Source organism: Tauraco erythrolophus, chromosome 21 (genome assembly GCF_009769465.1).
Source record: "Tauraco erythrolophus isolate bTauEry1 chromosome 21, bTauEry1.pri, whole genome shotgun sequence".
Classification (NCBI taxonomy): domain Eukaryota; kingdom Metazoa; phylum Chordata; class Aves; order Musophagiformes; family Musophagidae; genus Tauraco; species Tauraco erythrolophus.
This window is the reverse complement of record NC_141485.1, coordinates 4,325,280-4,346,113: the sequence shown is the minus strand read 5'-3', so window position 1 is coordinate 4,346,113 and position 20,834 is coordinate 4,325,280. Positions and strand designations below refer to the sequence as shown.

Sequence of the window (20,834 nt, the reverse complement as noted above, 5' to 3'; positions counted from 1 at the left end):
AGACATACAAGTTTTAATCATACTCTTTCTGGTGATAATGGAAATACTCTGCAAGGAGAGCAGAACTTACGGTCACTCTTCTGGCATGTCCCAAAACAGAAGTCTGCATTAGACATTGCTCAACAGCTCAAACTAGCAAGCTGAAAAATGCCATGTTCTGTAGTTGGCAAGAAGTAACACCAGTACTGTTTATGCAGAACATGCCTGTTGCATTCTCACAGACCCTAAGGATACACATTCATCAAAAACTATTACAGATCGGGAAAGATTAGACACGCCCACTGTGTTTTCGCCGACGTTATCACTGTGAAAGTGTAAGGCTTTTCTAAGGCCACTTCTACTTTTCAAAGTAATAGCAAAATTTGTGCTTTCTGGAGCATTAGCATGATCGTTTTCTCATTTTTGCTTTGTGCTTTCTGAATAGTTCCATGATCTATAATAATCTAAGCATGACATAAAGGGATGTCATTTACAACCCAAATGCATGTGCATAACCATTTTCTTTTGAAAACAGTATGTAAACGGCAGAGCAGTGATCGTTTTAGATATTCTACTGCTGCCATTAAGTCATCCGTGAGCGACTCAGCTTTAGTAATATTTCAGATATAATTATTGCGTGTGTGTGTGTCATCCTACTTTGGCAGCTATGAAGTAAAGAGTTTGTTGTCTAGCGAGTTTCTCTCTGCTCCCTAATTTCAGATGGAGCAAACCCTGTAAGGCTCAGTACTCTGGCACTGTACTTCTCTGTGCTTCTGAGAGACGAGCAAACCAGATGACTGAAGAAGGGTGGTTTTTGTGTTTCTAGGATAGTTTTGAGCTGAATTTAGTTTACTCGTTTGGCAGATCAGCTTCTTTGGATGTTGTCGCCGCACCAGCGGGCCCCTACTTTGAACTTCATTCGTGCGATTCTGAGGCACCGTCCGTACAGAATGCGAGTTTCTAAGCAAGGTAAGTTCTCTGGGAGCTTCTGTGGGTGTTTGATGTAGGTGTGATACTTTTTGTAGAGAGTGAAATCTTCAAGATACAAAGTCTAAACCTATCTTCAACTGGAGAATGCTTTTCTGTTGTGCTTGTTTCTGTAATTTAAAATCTGGTCTTTCTCCTGGGCCATGCCACACTGACTCCTTGGGCATTCAGAAGTGAAGAAAAATAGACCTAATTCCATTTGTATTGTCAGCCTGATACACTTCCTAATTTCTGTGCTAAGGGAATCCAATATATACTATCATACAAGCTAAATTTAAATAATATTTTCACCTTCCACTGACAGTTTCAGTTAGTGTAGTGACTGTCAGAAGTAAAATACTAGCCTAGTAGAATAGTTTTTATTTCAATTCAGTAAAATTTCTTCTTTGATTTAATTCAGAGATAGATAAATAATTTTAAAGTATTTTCCTCAGGAAAAAATTTTGCTTTTCAGAGTCTTCTAAAATTTCTGTTAGGAAAAACTTTAATAAGAAAGACAAATTTCTCATGAAGAAACTGACTTTTTGATAACACCTGATGCCTGCAAATGTCCCTCAAAGTTTTGGAAATCTTACAGAAAGATGAAACTATGAAATGTAACTTTCTGCTGATAGGATTCATATACCATAAATAATGCTCAGAAGTCGAAATGAAGTTTTATCATCTTTCCCTTCAGGGAGGGGATTTTTTTAATGAGCTAGTAAGAATTAGGTCGTAGGTGCTGGAAAGCGTCGTGGTCTGTGCTGTGGATGTTCGAAGGATCCTGTGAACGAAACAGCTATTGGTAGTCACTTCCACTCCCCTGCCCTGAAGGAAGAAGAGAAGACTTTTGACCCATAATATCACATCTGATTGTTCCTTTTGATTTGTAGAATTCTCTCTTTAGTCACTTTGTTTATAGTATATTGAGCTATGGAGATGCAATATGTATTTTTCTTTTTCTCAGATAAGCACGAGGTGAGTCTGTGACAGTAAAGTGCCACTTACTGTAGGAGTTATGGAGTCTCATTCACCATTACAGATAAATGCCCTTTTCTTATCCCCAGCACACTGGTGGTGAGATGCTAAGTCCTCCATGTCCTCAGAATCCCCTTCCAAGTAATTCTTAATGCTATAAATCAATGCAGTGTTTTTGTATCTGCCCACTTCAAATAAGCCACTTCTCTGGTGGCCTGTAAGTAACAATTAACTAGATAATGGGAGTAGAAAATAGTTGCAACAAAAGAAGACTCTCCATATCAGGTTACGTAAGCTACACTACTTAGGATTTGACATTCTTCAGACTGTTGCACTATTTTTCTCATATGTCATAGATCACAGAAAATTATAGTGTGCAGGAAGATGATGATGATGAAAGCAGTTGGTCATTAAACTAACAAGACAGAGTAAGGAAAGAAGCTGATAAACATAAAAAAGCTCCATTAACTCCCATGAGATTTGCATGGATATAGTTAAAACAAGAAGTGAGCTCTGTAGGCCATATTGTAAAAAGCCCTAGCTTAGTTTTCATCTAAGCACGCAATTAATAGTAAATAAAAATGAGAAATTAAAAATGAGACACTACCTCAGCACTGTAGCAAGGTACTTCTACCATTGTGCCTGCAGTTATTTACTTGTGCAGACTCCGAGATCTCATTTAAAATAGTCTTTGTAGCTGAGACTACATGGTCAAATCTCCTATGTGCTTTTGAAAGCTGCAGCCCATGCGTACAAAAGTGAATCCTTTCTCTTTTTCCTTCCCAAATTGTTTCCTTAAATCGCTGGTGGTTCAGCAGTCCTCCATCATCCAATACGACTTCAGTGCTATTTTCACTCCTAAGCGATGTAGCCTGCTCTCAAGTCGTTGCTAAAACCCCTGCAATGGAAAGTGGCTGCAGTTGGGGCTTTGACTCGCTCCTCCCGTAGATTGTGTTGCCATATCTGAGCAGCTCCAGCATTGCTCACAAATGAGGGCTCTTTCTGTGTCCATTGTGTACTTTAGAGACTCTAACCTTGGTCTTTATTTTGCCAGTTCTTCCTACCACTCTCTCTGACCCCTCCAACTTCACACACCTGCCAGATGTTACCTCTCAACTTGGCAATTCCGTTTGCTGACACACTTTTTGACCTATTAGTCTGTTTTGAACTATTCTCTTCCTTTAAAATTACTTCTTTTGTGAAGCTATTTAATGCCCATCTCCATCATATTCTAGTCTCCTTATATTTGATTTGTGTCAAGTATCACACTTGTCTATTCCTTGGGATGGAAATGTCTTTACTCATAAACTGCTGTGTATTCTTAAAGTACTTGTAAGAAGTAACAGCAGAATATTTATGAACTAAGCAAGAAAAGTCATTTGTTTTAGCTGTATTAAGATGAAAAGTGTACCAGTGTATTCACTGATACATGTGTGTGAACACTATATGAATTGCATTTTCAAAGGCACAGACAAATCCTTTTTCCTGCCTTGAATATGTAATATCCAAGTTCAGTCTTTTGTACACTTGCTGCAGCAAAAGCCATGGTTGTACTGGTATGTAAGTGTACTAAGGAAATCATATTTGCCCTTTATAATTATTCTATGAAAGTTGTGATATGAATTCTTAGGAAATGCATCTGAACTAGATGGATTTCTGAATTGTAGTGTAAACACATCTACCAATGCTAGAAAACACAATAAAATTTATATTCATGCCTAATTTTAAGGCAACCTTTTCAAGGTAAGGAGCACTTTCAGTATTTCACATTTCTTCTGTATTTCATTTAGCAGCAAGAAATTACAGCTGCACTTACATGTGTTTGGGCCTTGTAAATTCTCAGTTGTCTGTACTTGGGATTGAAAATTTCCCATACTTACACATTTGCTGCTTATGCATTAATAGATTTTCATTCAAATATCAATGTATTTGATACTCCTGTCTCCTCTCTCTATCAGGTGTCATGTCTTTCCAAACACGCTTCATAATCTGCTTTCTACATCTTGATGTTCCCATAATGAAGGAATTCTAGTGCTAAGGCACATTGACAACACTGTGGCAGGAGTAGAAAGTTTGTGGGTATGTTTGTCACATTAAGGAAAGTGGAAGTAGGAGAGGAAAAAGTTGTTTCCCTCCCCTCATTCCTTGGGAATGGGTCCATAACCTCATAAAAGTTACTATTTTTACATTCCGTCAATTTTAAAGAATCCTAAATTCACTTTCTCATGTTCAAATTATCCTTGGGGATTTAAAATTATGCCCTTCAGTATTATATTGAGAAACAGGAAGATAGTTACTCATTACTACGTGCAGAATTCATGTTGTGAGTGTTTAAAGGAGATAACATGCATTAAGATCCTTTTGTGTCCTGTGGTGGTGATCGTTCCCACCCAGAAGAGGCATGATTTTAATTTTTCCCTGAAGAAATGCTGAGAAGTGTCACTAGGACACAGAAGTCTTTCGTGTATCCAGGTGATTTTTGTTTAGCTGAGCTCAGCCTGAGCATCGTGTTCAGAGTCTGTCTGTTGCTTCTGTTGTTCTAATGCAGTGAAATGTTTCAGGGCCTTTTCTGTGAAACTTTCCTTCACATGTTTTATCTGTTGCTCAGATCTTCTTGGAATGTATCGCTTTTCTGAAATTACCTTGGATAAAAGCACACTACTTAGATTAACTGTAAATACGCACAAACTTTAGGGCTACTTACAAAAGTCACTGTGCTCTTTTTGTTTCTCCAAATAACACATACTGTCATTGTGATTGACAGACTTCTTTCAGTTTAATTTAGGCACATACTTGAATTTATGGTCCTCCTGGATTTATGGTATTGCTTTTAATGGCACTTTTCTTAGAATGTAATTTAATCGGTCATGAATATAACCCTCCAGCCTTGATACATAAAATGGTGTGCATGTTGCTTAACAACTGAAAAAAATTAAAATATACCAAGATTTGTGTGCTTACATGTGAAGAGACTGTAATGGGCAATTGTGGTCACTATATTTTCTTCAAATGAACAGAAGCTTTACTTCAGTAACTGTGACTCTATCTACTGCAGAAACATGATTAAAGATAACACGAAGTGATCCGCTAATGGGCAAAAAACCAAATCCATCTGGTATTCCCCCTTCAAACCAGCAAGAGAAAAAGCCAACTGAAAGTACTCCCACAAGAAAAGGTAGGACTTGAGCTCAGTCTAAATCATTAGAACTCACTGTTTTGTCTACTTTAGTAGATATTTGCACTGAAATATCACTAATGTCTTTATTCACGCTGCATATATGAATGACAGACCTGATGGACACAAGGTGACTTCAAAAAAACATATGCTGTTTAGAAGTGGAAGTGTGTCCTGGTGAGGTAGATATATGGTGTGTTTACACTAATGGGACAAAGATTTAACCCTTTTCCTAGAGACATCAGACTGATGCACCAGTCTTTGTGTCCCTTATCAGTTGGGCTTTCTGCATCCATTTCATATACGTGTATAAGCTTACAGGAATGTGATCCAATGATGTGTTCCAACGGGAGAAGGCTTTATGTAAGAGATGCTGGCCTGAAAAAAGGGAGCGTTTCAAACTTGGCCTCACATGGGAATGTGATGGATTATGGGGAGGCAGAAGTGAATTGAAAACAAGGGCTGGGAGAGCAGGAGGTTTGAAAAATCTCATCACAAACAGAAACCTGAATTCACTCTTTTTCATTATTAGGATTAAAAAGATGACTTTGTTATTTTCATATTCATTATTTTATTTTATTGATAATTTATGCTATAGAATTAATACAAGTATTAAGGATTTGTATTTTATTATGAATGGGGAAATATAAGCAGTAATTCATCCCTGATACTATGCTATTGAAGTCAACTAAGGTTACTGCAGAGTGAGGATGAATTTTCATTCGTAAACTTTTCACTCTGTGGCTAATTAATAGTTATTATGGCAATTTTTGAAACTGAAGGTCTGAGCAATTGTGGCTGTTCTGACATTATAATTCTTAATAATCAGAGGAATCACTTTCCACAGAAATGGTGTCGTTAGTTATTTGAGATCCCCTGCCTGCATGGCCCAATTTGTCTTTCTGTCATTAATTCCAAAAGAGAAGCTCTTTGGTTGTATAAGGGGGGAGATGAAGAGTCTGAACAGCTCACAATACACCTCGTACTTCAGGAAGGGGCATATTCCGTGAAAGATGGTGTCGTTATAACAAATACTGGCAAACACTCCCCTGCGATTACTTAAGCTCCTATCTCCCATTCAGTTTTGTGGCGTCAGTAACAGTAACCTTGGGGCTTTTCCCACCTCTCAACCAAGAGCTCAGGGTGTGGCCGACAACATTCCTGTAATATAAGAAATGCAGATCACGTGAATTTTAATGCAGGGTTTAACGTGTTCTGTTAATTATATGTTTCTGTGCTGCTGAACTTCTGTTTCTTCAAAATGCTTCCTTCTGTCGTGCCACTGAGCAGCTAGTGCTCCTCCATGGGTGGCGTTTCTCACTTGGCAAGATGTATTTGCAATATGCACTTTCTGAAAAGACAATGACTTCCCCTTCTTGAAGATCCTGGTATTTGGGTGGACTAACAGCATGTAATTAGGTACAGGAAAACCAACAGGCAGGCTGGGAGGAGCGCTGCCAGCGTTGTCAGAGACTGATTATGCTTGTGGGCAGTGTTCCTGACAGCGTGCGCCGTGGCCACGTAAGCACTTGGGCATTTCTTGGCAATTGTCCACTTGCTTCGCATGGTGGCTTTTGTTCCCCTCCTCGCCCCCCCCCCCCCCCCCCCCCCCCCCCCCACGCCATGGTATCCCCAAATAACCATATGCCAGGATAGCTTAGGTATGTCAGCCTCCAAAACAGGGCCCACTTCATAGATGCCAAAATCTTCAGTGTGAACATGCTGCTGCCAAGGACAGGTGATATGGTCCAGCAAAGCCTAGAGTGTGCATTTCTGGCTTTCTGGAGGTTCACTGTGGCCTCCAACAGCCATATTGCCTGTTGAGGCAGCTCCTGCACATCATGGTCAGGAAATGAAAAAAAAAAAAAGGATGAACCCATGTTTTTCCCACTCCTTCTTAGTCCCTCTGCCAAGTGCAGACCCCAGTGAAATAACAGTGATTTACAGCAGCGGTGAATCTGGCCAGAGTTGTAGAAGTGACAGCAATGGTCCTGTTTCTGTATAGGTTTTTCCTGTGCTCTGAAAAGCACCCCTTGTCTCATTTTAGGGACACTGTCCTGCTAACCACAAGTCATATTTTACTTGCTGCCTGCTTGGAATACGTTCACAGGCACATCTCAAATGCTAAAAGGTCATATAAGCTAAAACAGCTGCACGCAGTGAATTAACACTTGGGTCACCAAGCCATTGGAAAATTAGATGAACTAGAGGCCATTAGATCATGATATTTTCAGCAGATATCAACATGTTTTTCAGTAGTGTCCTAATAATAGACTGCATTTTAGCATCAGTATGTGTACTTGAATTCAACAAGATTCTTTGGGGAAGATGCAGTTAAAAAAAAAGAAGAAATAGCTCATGGACTAAACCATAAATATTAGGTGAATTGGAAACATTTTCCAGGTGACTACTGGAAATGTAAGACAGTTTCTGAACAATAGGCCATGTGGGGAGTCGCTACATCCACCACTGAAACTCCTCTGGTTTTGGTGAAATGTAGCAATGTTTTAATGAGATCTGATAATACCAAGCCATTGATTTTGCCTCTCAACCCTGCAGGCTTTTAAAGGGCAAAATCTTCCTATTCTTCTCATGTTCCCTTTGCTGTGTTGTTTCAAATCTCATTTCTTTTCCCTATAAATGATTATTTATAAGGAAAAGAAATAGTTAAATGTCATGCACTGACTGGCAAGATTACACATTCAGTCCTGGATGGTGGAAATGCCTGATGTCATTTAACATGTGACCTTTCAAACTTTCTGACTTAATGATTATCACTGCTGATGGATTTGGAATGATCCATCCTGATGGCTCCTGGCTGGAGAAATAGGGACTAGAATGCAGTAGATTAAAAAGCATATGGGAGTGTGCAAGCATGTTCAGCAAATGTCTGGTGTTGCATTTAGGTATTTGCACAGAACTTGTATGCAAGGCTGGCTTTAGGCTGCTGGGGTAGCTGCTTAGACATGTCGGGATCTGATGCCATGTGTCCTAAAAATATCTCGGGATCTTTTGCCCATCTGCCAGCATGAAAGTTCTGGGCACAGTGTTGGAGGTTGAGATCCCCCGACGGGAAAGTAGATAAACCTCTGTTCCAGCATCCTGTTAGGTATAATGCCAGAAAATATAAATTGTCAACCTTGTCCTAGGCATGTACGTGTAGTGCTTTGCTTATTTTATGGTTAAACTTGCTTTTTTACTAATATTTTTTAAATGCACTGTGTTCAACAGTTCACACTTTTTTCTGGAGATTGATGGTTTTGAAAGCAATGCAACTCCAAATAATACGTCTCCCCCTGTGTTTTCAAAACCAATGGATTCAAATATTCGTCCGTGGTAAGTTATAAATGCATATGCAATAGTCATACTGCAAATATGTCTATTTTCTTTTCAGCAGCTACTCCCCATTTCTCCTTAGACTGGAGAGCTAAAATTTTACATGGCTTTTCTTAGCTTTTGGTCACTTCAAAGACAGAACTCCATTGGAGGTCAGTTGTTGCTAGATGACTTATCTTTTGAGTTTATCTACTGCTGTCATTTACACTGAATAAATCAGGCCTCAGATTTGAATAAATTTAAAGTCAGTACTGTCTTTTTTAAAAATATTAGCCTCTTATTTGTGATACATTAGGACAAACTCCATGCACCCACTTGTATTTCCTACTGTGTGAAGACCTCAGCTTAATTTAGCAAACCCTATTCCCAGCTGTGTGCTGACATCCTCCCTCTGTTGCTCGTTAACAATCACATAACATAGAGATGCTGAGTCTGAACTATTTAAAGCAGCCATGTATGCTGAATGAATGGAGAAAAATTATGACTGGTAAGAATGCACTTAATTTTTAAAAAATATGTGGGCTACTAAAAGCCAATAATTATGAATAAGGGGAAATATTCATCAAATCTAGCGTAAGCCCAGAATGGTGAAATGTTTTTGTGATTGATGGACATCTGGTCAGCTTTTTGGAATTAGCTGACAGTCTTATTTTGGTTTCAGAGGAAAGGTATCCAAATTTCTCCCTCTCATTCAGGGTCAGACCTGCACAAGACACATGTACACTTTGTCACCAGATTCCTCACAGTTTTCTGCAGAGAAGTGATGGACTGAATAAGAATGGACTTTGAGCCACCAGCTTTATTTCAAAGGGAAGGGAATATCTGCAGAGCAATGCTGAATCCTTGCACTGCTGTCCATACATCTGTTTTGTCAGTAACTAATAGTTCAGGCTCTTTAAGTTATTAACCCGAGGTCGTTCATCAAATCTGAACCTTATAGAAAACAAAAACACAAGTAAGGAAAATTATAATATTTTTAAGTCGCATTTGTTTTTAGGAATGTCTGGAAATGATGTACAGCAATTACAAAATACCAATGCCGTTGAAATCTTTTAAATTTATTACCTAAATATGTATTTAGGGCCCAGTCCTCAATTTCTTTTAGCTGAAGCTTCCATACAAGTCAGCTGCAAAATGCTCTTTAGTTGCCTGCAGTATACTGTGTAGTAAATCTTTAGGTAAATCGTTTTCATTGTGTGCTTGCAACCCATGCACCTTTATTGATTTAGCACTTGTTTTGTGTTAGATGACAAATTAAGCATGTGTAAAGGAAGAATGTAAGCTTTAAGAATTCAGGATGATGCATAAAAAGCAGTGATGGTTAAAAAAAAAAAAAAGAAAAAACTTCCCCTGGTTTCTGGATCTGCAATGAAATAACACAGTAAACACAAAACAGGTTGCTTTTGTAATGATTTTTAACATGTAATAAATGCTGTAGGTCTCTTCATTTTACCACTCACTTTAAAATTCATGGGGGAGATAAAAATGATAGAATCAAAAAGTACAATGTCAAATTAGACGAATTTCAGGTCTACTGTAGATACTACTTCCTAGTATCGACCGATTCTTCATGCAGTTTGCCGAAACGTCTTCCAGTATGTTCCTGACTTGGCACTAATGCTTTTCTGTTTTCTGTAGTGCATCTGGAAATGGGGAAGATATGGATTCCCCACAGTCTCTTCAGGATGATGCAACTGAATACAGCCCTAATGTAGACGGTTGTTGGTGAGTGGAGACGTGAAGTATTTCTTAGTACATTTTGAATGGGTTAAGATTATGGTAGGGTAGATATTACCTATTTTACCTGCCATGTTTTAGAAATAAGGTCATTTCTGATTCTTCAGTAATTGAATTTTGAAATAATCAACTCTAACCTCTGCTTTCCTCAAATCTCATATTTAGTGTGAGGATTCTTCATATATAATGTTTGTTTCCTCGATGACAACACAGGATTTAAACACTATGCACAACTAGGCATGAGCTAGTAGTATTTCTGACTGGGGGGAAAATATTAAATCATTCTTATTTCAGAATAATGTATGATCAGGAAAGTTGTGTAAGAAGATGTGAGGTTAAAAATTATCTTCTGCTGTGAATGGGATGGATGTAGCTGTAGTGCAGCATCAGATAACTTCAGGCACTGAAGTCAGCAAGTTATGGACAGATCAGAGAAGCAGAGAAGTATTTCTTAGCATTTGTTTTAGAAGAATGGATAAACTGAAAAAAAAAAGCAAACCAAAATACTTGAAAAATATACATTTTTATTATAAAAACCCTCTCAATAGCCACTTATCTGCAAGTAAGCAATCTGCAGAAACATTGAGAGATCCATGCCAAGATCTATATGGAAGTGAGGGCAAGCTATTATGTTTCTTTATCCTCTTATGTAGAAAATAAAATAAAACACAGTAAATTGAATCAGCACTTTCATTATTATTTCTTATAACTCAGTGCTAACATATCAGAAGGACCTGAGCAGACTAGTGCCCGGAAGAAGCTGAAAAAGTACATATTTCGGGCAGTATCTGAGGGGAATATAGAAGAATTGCAATGTCTGCTCGCAGAGTTGAAGGAACGATCAAATGCATGTAGAAACATGACTGTGCCAGGTAAGCTGTGGAGTTCCCTGAAGGAAGATTGTTAGCTCTTCTGGCAGCACATGTGTAGTCTAAAACTTGGAATCATCTCTGTGCAACAGCTACTTGCCTGTGAATTTGCAGTCACTTGTTTGCAATTTAATGTATGCCACGTTTCCTATTTTGAAATGAAAGCTTAAGATACTCAATAAGCCACCTCCTTGCTGCCTCCAAGGCAACACTGGAGAGTGTCTCCTATTTATGATACACGGAGGGTCCATCTGTACTGTGTTCCTGTAGCCGTATCTCTGCTGCAGCATGACACTCAAAGCTGATGTCTCTATCCAAACTGCAGTGAAATTGCAGTACAGCCAGGGCTTGTGATGTATGCAGCATGGGAGAACAGACAGAGAAGTTAGGAAAGAGTTCTGGGTCTGTCTGGAGTTACTATTGGGCAGTGGGATGTCTGAAATGGAAACCAAGTGCATTGGCTACCTTATTAATTAGTACCACATCTCTGAATGCATCGTCTCACTAAGTATACGTAGCTCAAATACAAAGTGGATAGGATGAAGTAATTGTCTGACAATTTATGTTCATGTATATATCTCAGGTTCCAACCCTAATAAACAAAAGAATCAGAATTATTTTCCATCCACTTTAATAAATAATGCTCATCTAATCTCAAAATTCACTCCTGCAGATTATCTGATGAAAAAATTCACAGCTTCAGATACTGGCAAAACTTGTCTGATGAAAGCACTGCTGAACATCAACCAAAACACAAATGAGATCGTGAATATGCTGCTATCCTTTGCAGAAGAAAGTGGTATTTTGGAGAGATTTATCAATGCAGCATACACAGAAGAGGCATATAAAGGTATTGCCATCTGATACCAATTTCAGGTATATGGTTAAATATACCACCCCTAAAAGTAATGTTTTCTTCAAACGTTCTAATAATGGTTTAAATTCCTAAAACAATTTTTATTCACTATCACTGGTGCTACCCAGTGTGAAACATCGTTGATGTTTCATAACGTGCTTGAGGCACTCAGTGCTAAATACCTGTCTGTTGTTCCAGGCCAGACAGCTCTAAATATTGCCATTGAAAGAAGACAATATGAAATAACTCAGAGCCTTATAGAAAAAGGAGCTGATGTCAATGCACATGCCCAGGGTGTTTTCTTTAATCCCAAACATAAGCATGAAGGCTTTTATTTTGGTAAGTGGAAATGTGATGTCTCTGGAAAAGTTAGGAAGGAATACTCAAACAATTAAGACACTATGGAAGACAGGCAAGTGTTAATAATTACTGTAGCTAAATCTAGATTAGGAAACTTACATCATAAAACATAAAAATGGCATAGTGCCTTTTGTAAAAGTAACTTGCCAGAGTGCAATATGTTATAAACACTCAGAAAAAATTGTAAAACATTTATGAAAAAATGTAAATGCTGAATGGCAAATAAAATGTAACAAATTTGATATTGAAGACTTTCTCCAAATAATGTTTTCATGCAAATTAGGCTTTTATAAAACAAGAACTAAATTCAGTATAATCAATATGTAAATGTGCTGTCATATATTAAGATGCTTAACACAGTCACTTTTTTATAATATGATTTAAATGCTTGTAATAAAACATGAACCCATTACATTTTGTAATTTTGTAGGTGAAACTGCACTGGCGTTAGCTGCATGTACCAATCAACCAGACATAATTCAACTGTTAATGGACAATACCAGGACTAATATTACTTCTCAGGATTCCAGAGGAAACAACATCCTCCATGCATTAGTTACTGTGGCAGAGGACTTTAAAACCCAGAATGACTTTGTAATCAGAATGTATGATATGATTTTGTTGAAAAGTAAAGACAGAAATTTGGAAACAACAAAGAATAAGGAGGGTTTGACACCACTACAATTAGCTGCAAAAACTGGGAAATTGGAGGTGGGTGTTTTTTCAGTAGCATCTAAGAGAAATTAAATAAGGAGAGAGTCAAGGCCAACTATGTACTCAGACATTAGTGCTCTGACATGTGGCTTTCCATGCTGGTTATGCTGTGCTTATACATTGGTAATGTTTGTAAGCTAATTTTGTTCAAAATACAAGCAAATATTTCTATTGCAATGTTGCTTCTACCCTTCAAGGTTTCCCTCTAACAACCCCTCTCTATACAAAATATACGTGCTGCTTAAAAACAGCCTTGCAAACCCCTCTGTTGTATGGAAACTCAGAAATGCTGCATTTGTTACAATGCTACACTTGTCCAATCTTTGAATAATTTCAGAAAACTCACTAGAACTGCTCTGGCATGCTGCTGTAGAGTTCGGCTCTCATAAATCACCTGTATTGTAGTAAAGAATTGACAATGGGATCATTTAGAAAGTAATTTTGGCAAGTGTGTATGTGTGCTTTCTGCTTTCCCAGGAAGAACTCATCTGCTTACAAATGATTCTGTTAATGTTTTAGATTCTGAAATACATCCTGAGCAGAGAGATAAGAGATAAGCCTAACAGGAGCCTGTCAAGAAAATTCACAGACTGGGCTTATGGTCCTGTTCAATCTTCTCTTTACGATCTGACAGAACTAGATACCACGGCAGACAATTCAGTATTGGAAATTATTGTCTATAACACAAATATTGGTGTAAGTTACCTATTTCTAAAATATATATATTTTCTAGCAGTACACTCATTTCGGATGTGCTAGCCTATACATTTGTCTAAACTACTCATAAAACAGTAAACGGTCATTTTTGGTTCTCAGTTTTGTATCAGGAGCAAGATGAATTTTATACATCTGTAGATTGTAACCTGCCAGTGAATTTGCACTGAGCTCCTGAAACACTGGCTGGGCTTTTTGAGACTGTTTTTTCTACAGTTGAAGTGTTAAGTTGCCTTGCATAGGAACATAAATATGGCCCAGCTGGTCAGACCAAAGCTAGTGTCTTGTCTCCACGGAGTGGCCACTAGCAGCTGCCTAAGATAGTGCCTGAGAACAGGGCAAGCCAGCAAAAATACTTTACAAGAACATTCTGCCTAAAGTTATAAACTTTACTTAACAGGTACGTATTTTAGGCAGGACCTTATCACAGAAGGTCAGCTTTTCAAAGCCAGGATTTTACATTTGCTAAATTCAAATACTGCTATAAAACCTCTGTAGGAAGCAAGACCAGAAGTTCACATTGCAGTTTTAACTCAATCTTAATTTCCCAGAGTATGGCAGGTTACCCCAGCACAAGTCAGAGTTGTCCCGTTGTGTCTTGTCAGGTTCGGGTCTGACATGAGTGATGTCTTAGGGTCTGAGCATAGATGTGCTTCTAGATCAGCAAGGACAGATGCTGAATGAAATAAAATATTCCTGAAATGATCTCAGTTTCCTTACAGGTGGCAAGTTCAAATCGTAATTGCTTTTGTGCCTACAGAATCGTCACGAAATGCTGACTTTGGAGCCTCTGAATTCACTCCTGCGAATGAAATGGAAGAAGTTTGCACGACACATGTTTTTTATGTCATGTTGTTTTTATTTCCTGTACAATGTAACATTAACGTTAGTTTCCTACCACAGGCCTAATGAAAACGAAGTGAGTATAGCAACTTAACAAATTTTACTGCTTTAAAATGCAATAGTATTTCCTGAATTGTATTTAAAATGCTAAAACAAAACCAGGTATCAGTATCTGGCTGTAGTGAGAACAGTTTCTCCCACATCAGGTCTTTGTATCTGGAAGGAAGAGCAGCAGTTAGAGAGGAGATTTGCATTTTGTAAAAGTGACCCAAAACACAGACAGGTAGTTAAATTTCTAGAAGTGTGGGGAGGGTATTTTGCTTTTCTTTTAAGAAAGAAACTTCTGGCATTTCAAATGTGCATGTTAGGGCACCGATTCTGTAAATGCACCATGAAGAAAACTCAGTGAAAATGCAGAAATTTGGTACCCAGAGCGTGACACATATGAGGCTTCCTGTTACTTTGCCTTTTACCCTTCAGGTATGGAACTGAGTGTTTCATTTTGGACCTGTCTTGCAGGCTCCACCTTATCCACTAGCTCTAACACGTGGTGTGGGATGGCTGCAGTTATCGGGACAGGTGATGGTTATGTTAGGAGCAATATTTATAGCCATAAAAGAGGTAAGGCCTTTTAATAACAAATACATAACAAAATAGGGGAAGAACTTCTCTAGATTTATGAATACACTGATGATGATCTTGGAAATATGTTTGGAATATCTTTATATGTGTAATGTCTAAAAGTCTTTGGCACAACATATCACTTATTCAGAATGACTGGGAATATATATTTGAATATAACTGTATTGCTCTGTGAAGCAAATATGAGGGTTTTTTCCTTTCAAATTCTCAAGACAGAGATTTTACATTTGTAACATTGATGTTGTCAAATTACTGGTTTTAAGGACACTGTTGAATTAGAACTTTTAACGGGAGAAACGGTATAATTTTCACCATATACTATAAGTAATTAAAACCAGTAACTAACTTAAATTATGCTGGAGATGACAAATTTAAACTTTGAAGATACAGCCCTATTAAAAGATTTTTAATTCTAGAGGTTATATCTTATCAGTAGACTGATTTTTTTTTTTTGAAGACCAACTTCGATTAAATTATTTTGAAAAATCAATTTTGAGGCCTGCTTTCTCTTACTACCACTTCTGTATTTTATATACCTGTCTACACAGAGCGTGGCCATCTTTCTGCTCAGGCCCTCAGACCTGCAGTCAATTCTCTCTGATGCGTGGTTCCACTTTGCATTGTAAGTCTGCCATGGATATATTTTATACTGTATATAAAATGCTTATCTATCTCATGGTCGCAGAGAATGTACTCCTGTAGCAGATGCTCACTTTTTCTCTAGAGTATCAATTTTTAGAAGGATTGATGTTATCTTACATGCGACTTTTCTGTAACGCACACTAATGGTTGCACGAGTTGGTAACAATACTGGAGGTTGTGTATGGATTGGATTTTTTCCAAAGTACAGTACTGTGTCTAGCTTCTTCTGATGCTGTATCTCTTTAGAGCTGTATATAGAGAAATGTGTTTAGGAAACCTGGTTAGTAAACTAGATATAGTTTTGCACTCCTCTCGACTCCTTCAGGAAGGAAAAATTGCATCAAGCTGGTTCGGCTGCCTGATGGGAGTATCCCATCAGCTGGCCTAGATAAAGCACAGATGATTCCCTCTCATTTCTAGCATATAATTGTAGGATCAATAAAGAGAGAGGTGGCTTAACTCTACCTTTCTTCTTTCTCTTACAACCACACTGATATTGATCTTGTGCTGCTGAGAATCTGGTCTATATCCTGTCACAGCACATCACACCTTCTCCTAGTGTCTTCCTTCTTTATGGAAAATCTGTAATGATTCTAACAATTCATTAAGCTAAAGCTTGAATTAAATGGCTTCAAAGATACTATTAAGAATTCTTAATGTCTTTGTCAGTAAAATCTGTGTTGACCAGCTATTTTAGGGAGAATAGTTCACTTAAAGTAACCTTTAATAGATATAATCCTAATATGTTAATATACCATTTGTACTCATCTATTTTATTGTTAAACTATAAAGGTAATGTTCATAGGGGAGAATAAAATGCAAGAAGCATAAGCAGCAAAGTAGTCTTGCTTTCATATTTTTCCATTATGTTGTTGGTTTTGTGCTAGTAATTTCCCTTTTACATACCTGTGTTTGTTTTTTAACAGTTTTATACAAGCTTTGCTTGTGATCTTCTCTGTCTTTTTGTACTTGTTTTCCTACAAAGAACACCTCGTGTGTCTTGTTTTGGCAATGGCCCTAGGATGGGCTAATATGCTCTATTTCACCAGAGGTTTCCAGTCCATGGGCATTTACAGTGTCATGATTCAAAAGGCAAGTTTGGTTTGTTTTATCTGTCTTGTTATGATACAGTCCCAATCAAGCGTATTCAGCAATTTAGATTTATTCTATAGTTCATACTGAAATTTCTTATTTTCAGTTTGTGTGTATTATTTCAGCAGAATACAGTATATACCTTCAATGGCAGAAACTAGTTTGTATCTTAAAATTAACATTTTATTATATTAAATCTGTAAGTAACTTGTGTTTTTTCAGCTAATGTGGTTCTGCTGTTTAATTGCATCATATGCTGTAATGGCTACGGTGTACAGAGTTAGTCACCCTTGGACAACACACCAGGCTCTCAGTCATGAGATAAGAAATCAGACCTAAATCTTCTCTGGGTTTCTCACTGAGACCACAACCAGTTTGCTTAATGAAAGCAATCTGACACTTCAGTGTGTACCACATCTGTATCTCTGTACAATTCCTAAACATAAAACTAGATCTCAATTTTCGTTTCTAATAAATATTTAATTTAATTTTCAGGTCATCCTGCAAGATGTGATAAAGTTTTTATTTGTCTATATCGTGTTTTTGCTGGGATTTGGCGTAGGTAAATATTAACTGGAGAAAAGCACTGATGCTCTGTGTGAGTAAAAATGTTAGCATTACCATGAATAAGAACCCTATTGTCACGATGAGAGCTCATGTTGGGGTTTCTTCTGGATATTAAAAGGCCAAGATTAGAGATTTAAACTGTCTAGAGACTATCTGAACAGATAAGTAATTTGGCTGTTGTGTGATTTCCTGCAAGTTCATGTGGATGTGGGCTCTTTCTGCTTCCTGGTAACCTGTCATCTAGCTGCTGCTGTGTGTGTTGCTGGGCAGCTCCAACTCTTTATTAAGCACTGCATTTTGAATTCTTTAGGATAAAATACCATGTATACATAAAGCATCATTGTGATTAAAATTTTATTGTGCTTTCTTCTCAGCTCTTGCTGCGCTGATTGAAACTTGCCAAGATGGCAGTGAATGCCATTCCAACAGCAGTCTGGGACCTGTTCTGATGGACCTTTTTAAGCTCACCCTAGGACTGGGTGATCTGGAGATCCAGCAAAATTCAAAATATCCTGTGCTATTTCTTCTGCTGCTCATAACTTATGTTGTGTTGACTTTTGTTCTTCTCTTGAACATGCTGATTGCATTAATGGGAGAAACAGTGGAAGATATTTCTAAAGAGAGTGAGCACATCTGGAAACTCCAGGTTTGTTTGTGAGTTAGTTTGCTTAGGGAAGTACAGATATGCTGGCTAAAATCTCTTGAGCCATACCTATGGTAACTTGTCATGCTGACAGAAGGGGTTAGGTATGAACAATGATAATCCCCTTTTATATATGTGTACAAATAATGGAAATAAGTAATTTTAGTATTAGAGTATTGTAATAGCTTCAGAATTAACAGCTATCCTAAAGGTAATCTTACAGCTCAGATTTTCAACCTCATGCACAGTCACGTAGCTTTATGACTTTCATTCCCTTGATATGTCAGGAGGAAGGTGTTTCATTATCTGCTCAGAAATATGTACCACAGCGTGTTCTGCTGTTCCGTCCCTTGAGTTTGAGCAATGAACAAGTTCATCCCGATTTCTCGTACCTTACCTGAGCCTGGTCTTTTACCAAGCCTAGATAGCTCTGGGTCCCAAGCTGTCGTCGAGAACACAGTCATAATTAGGACTGGAGCTGCTTTCTGTGGTGGGCAGCATTTCACTACAGGTTTTATATCTCTATATATCCATGTGGCAGCGTGTTGCATGAAGGTGTTGGCGTTAAACCCTAAACACTGAGTCTAGAAAAAGATTTCTTTATTCTTCTCTGCGTATGCCTTCTGTGGTGGGGCTAATAGAGAAAGCTGTGGACTCCCTGTTTGCACAGGTCGAATAAGTGGCACATCATATTATTTACTACTGTTGGAATTGGTGGGTTATGGATGGTGGATGGAGGCTTGACATGTTATAATGAAGCACGGAGCCTGCAAACTGCGTATGCTAGGAAATGCAGCAATTTTGAATATGGTTAACCATACTCATGTTACTATTTATTGTTGATAGAGAGCCAGAACTATTTTGGAATTTGAAAAATTCTTACCAAAACGTTTGAGGAAAAAATTCCAACTGGGAGAACGGTGTAAAGTGGCTGAGAACGACACCAGGGTGTGTTTAAGGTAAAGCAAAGCTAGAATACTGTGCTATCAATTCTGCTCTGTGTGTTTCTTCAAGGTTATTTCCCCTCAAAAGCCTCTTTAAAATATTTCTACATCTCTACAAACTATATTAGGTGTACAAAAATCCAATTTGTTTTTTTCAGTTGTAACCAATTGTTTAAACAAAGTGAAAATGTGTAGGTTTTTTTATCTAGATAATTTTTCGGTAAGAAAACAGATTTTCAATTTCATATGTTTTTAATATATAAGTATCAAGTCTGCTTGCAGTAAATGTACTTTGACATAATCTCCTTTGAATGTTAGCTTAAAAGTAATTATATTTAAATTGATTGCTGATTACCATACTAAAGAAAATATTACTATGCTGTTTTATGAAAAATACATAAATCTTTAAGGTGAGTTTCCAGACTGTACTCAAAATGTGTGAAATTATAAAATAGTCTTAGTATTATTCTCATCTTCATATAGTACATAAAACTGCAAGAGACATTCAGCTTTTTGGTACTAGCAAAGCAGGTGCTGATGGTGAAGTATGACAATCCCAAGAAGGAATAAAGAAATAAAAGGGGAAGTGCAGTTATGTAGCTGGGTGATAATGCATGCTCATAACACAACTTATATACAATGTAAACAGGATCAATGAAGTGAAATGGACCGAGTGGAAAACACATGTTTCATTTATTAATGAAGATCCAGGGCCAACAGGTACTATGGAATTTTACAACACCATATTTGTGAAATCGTGGTTTTTTTTTTTTTTTCTTAGAAATGCTTTGATACAGTTCTATACCTTGAAAAATATAAACTCTCATAATCTAGATATTCAACCACACTTTACTGCTAGGGAAACCCATGGCTTAATATGGTAGGGGTGCTAAATTATATTTAAAGATTTGAAGAGAGGGTTGGTTACAAACTCATTATTTACACCTTGGCACCAAAGCATAGCGGTTTTACCTTTTCTTTATTTTTCTCTCAGCAGTTATGCTTGATCTAAGTTTTCCGTTCTCTTATGGCATTTGAATGGTATAAGGCTGGAGAACTTTTTAACAGACAGAAAATATTATTTTGAAAAAATTGTCATAAAGCACATTTAGTCCTCAGTTTCATATAGAACTGCAAAATTTGGCAAGAAATCGCACTGATTCTATCTGGCAACACTATAGTCTGCTGTTTTTAACTGGAGAACATTCATGTTTATGTTGTGCTATGTATACTGGATGACAAACTGCCTCTCATGAATGTTGACCAGGAAATTCAAGATACCCATCTGCTGACAGTGTTGGAAGCGTAGCAGAAGTGACCTAACTGTGAGGTGTCAGATGTCCTCCTGGCAGCGGGCGTCAGAGTTTACGACAGAGGCGTATGAGGATCTGGGAGACTTGTTCTGAAGCTTGTTCTTGAGTCAATCAGCATTTATAATGCTCAGCTGAATGATCTCAGTAATAATGGATAGGGGCAGACAGAAGAACTTCGGTAAAAGATATGGTAGCAAACTGACAACTTGCTGCTTAAATAAATGCATGTTTTTTTTAACAAAAAATAGATTTGCAAAAATTTCGTCTTGCATATACAGTTTCTACCATATCCTGTTTTGTTTATAATGCATTTTTTTGCAGATCCAAGCAAAGTTCAAGATAATTCAAGAACTAATAGCAAAAACACCCTGAATACGTTTGAAGAAACGGATGATTTGCCTGAAACTTCTGTTTAGTTGTGCTGTACTTGACATGTGGTCGTTCAAAAGGTTAGAAGCATCAGC

At 37.6% G+C, this 20,834-nt stretch overlaps 1 protein-coding gene across 1 annotated transcript; it reads left to right on the top strand.

The window, feature by feature from the left end:
* Positions 1–857: 857 nt before the first annotated feature.
* On the top strand, positions 858–20,786 carry TRPV3 (transient receptor potential cation channel subfamily V member 3). Its single transcript, XM_086624867.1, is given in 20 exon segments — positions 858–948; positions 1,913–1,923; positions 4,941–5,002; positions 5,004–5,114; positions 8,330–8,434; positions 10,073–10,159; positions 10,886–11,043; positions 11,714–11,890; positions 12,095–12,235; positions 12,687–12,967; positions 13,490–13,666; positions 14,445–14,603; positions 15,047–15,148; positions 15,718–15,791; positions 16,738–16,903; positions 17,399–17,465; positions 17,845–18,116; positions 18,960–19,072; positions 19,707–19,777; positions 20,692–20,786. Coding segments are annotated over 20 exon segments (2,520 nt in total).
* The last annotated feature ends 48 nt before the right edge of the window (positions 20,787–20,834 follow it).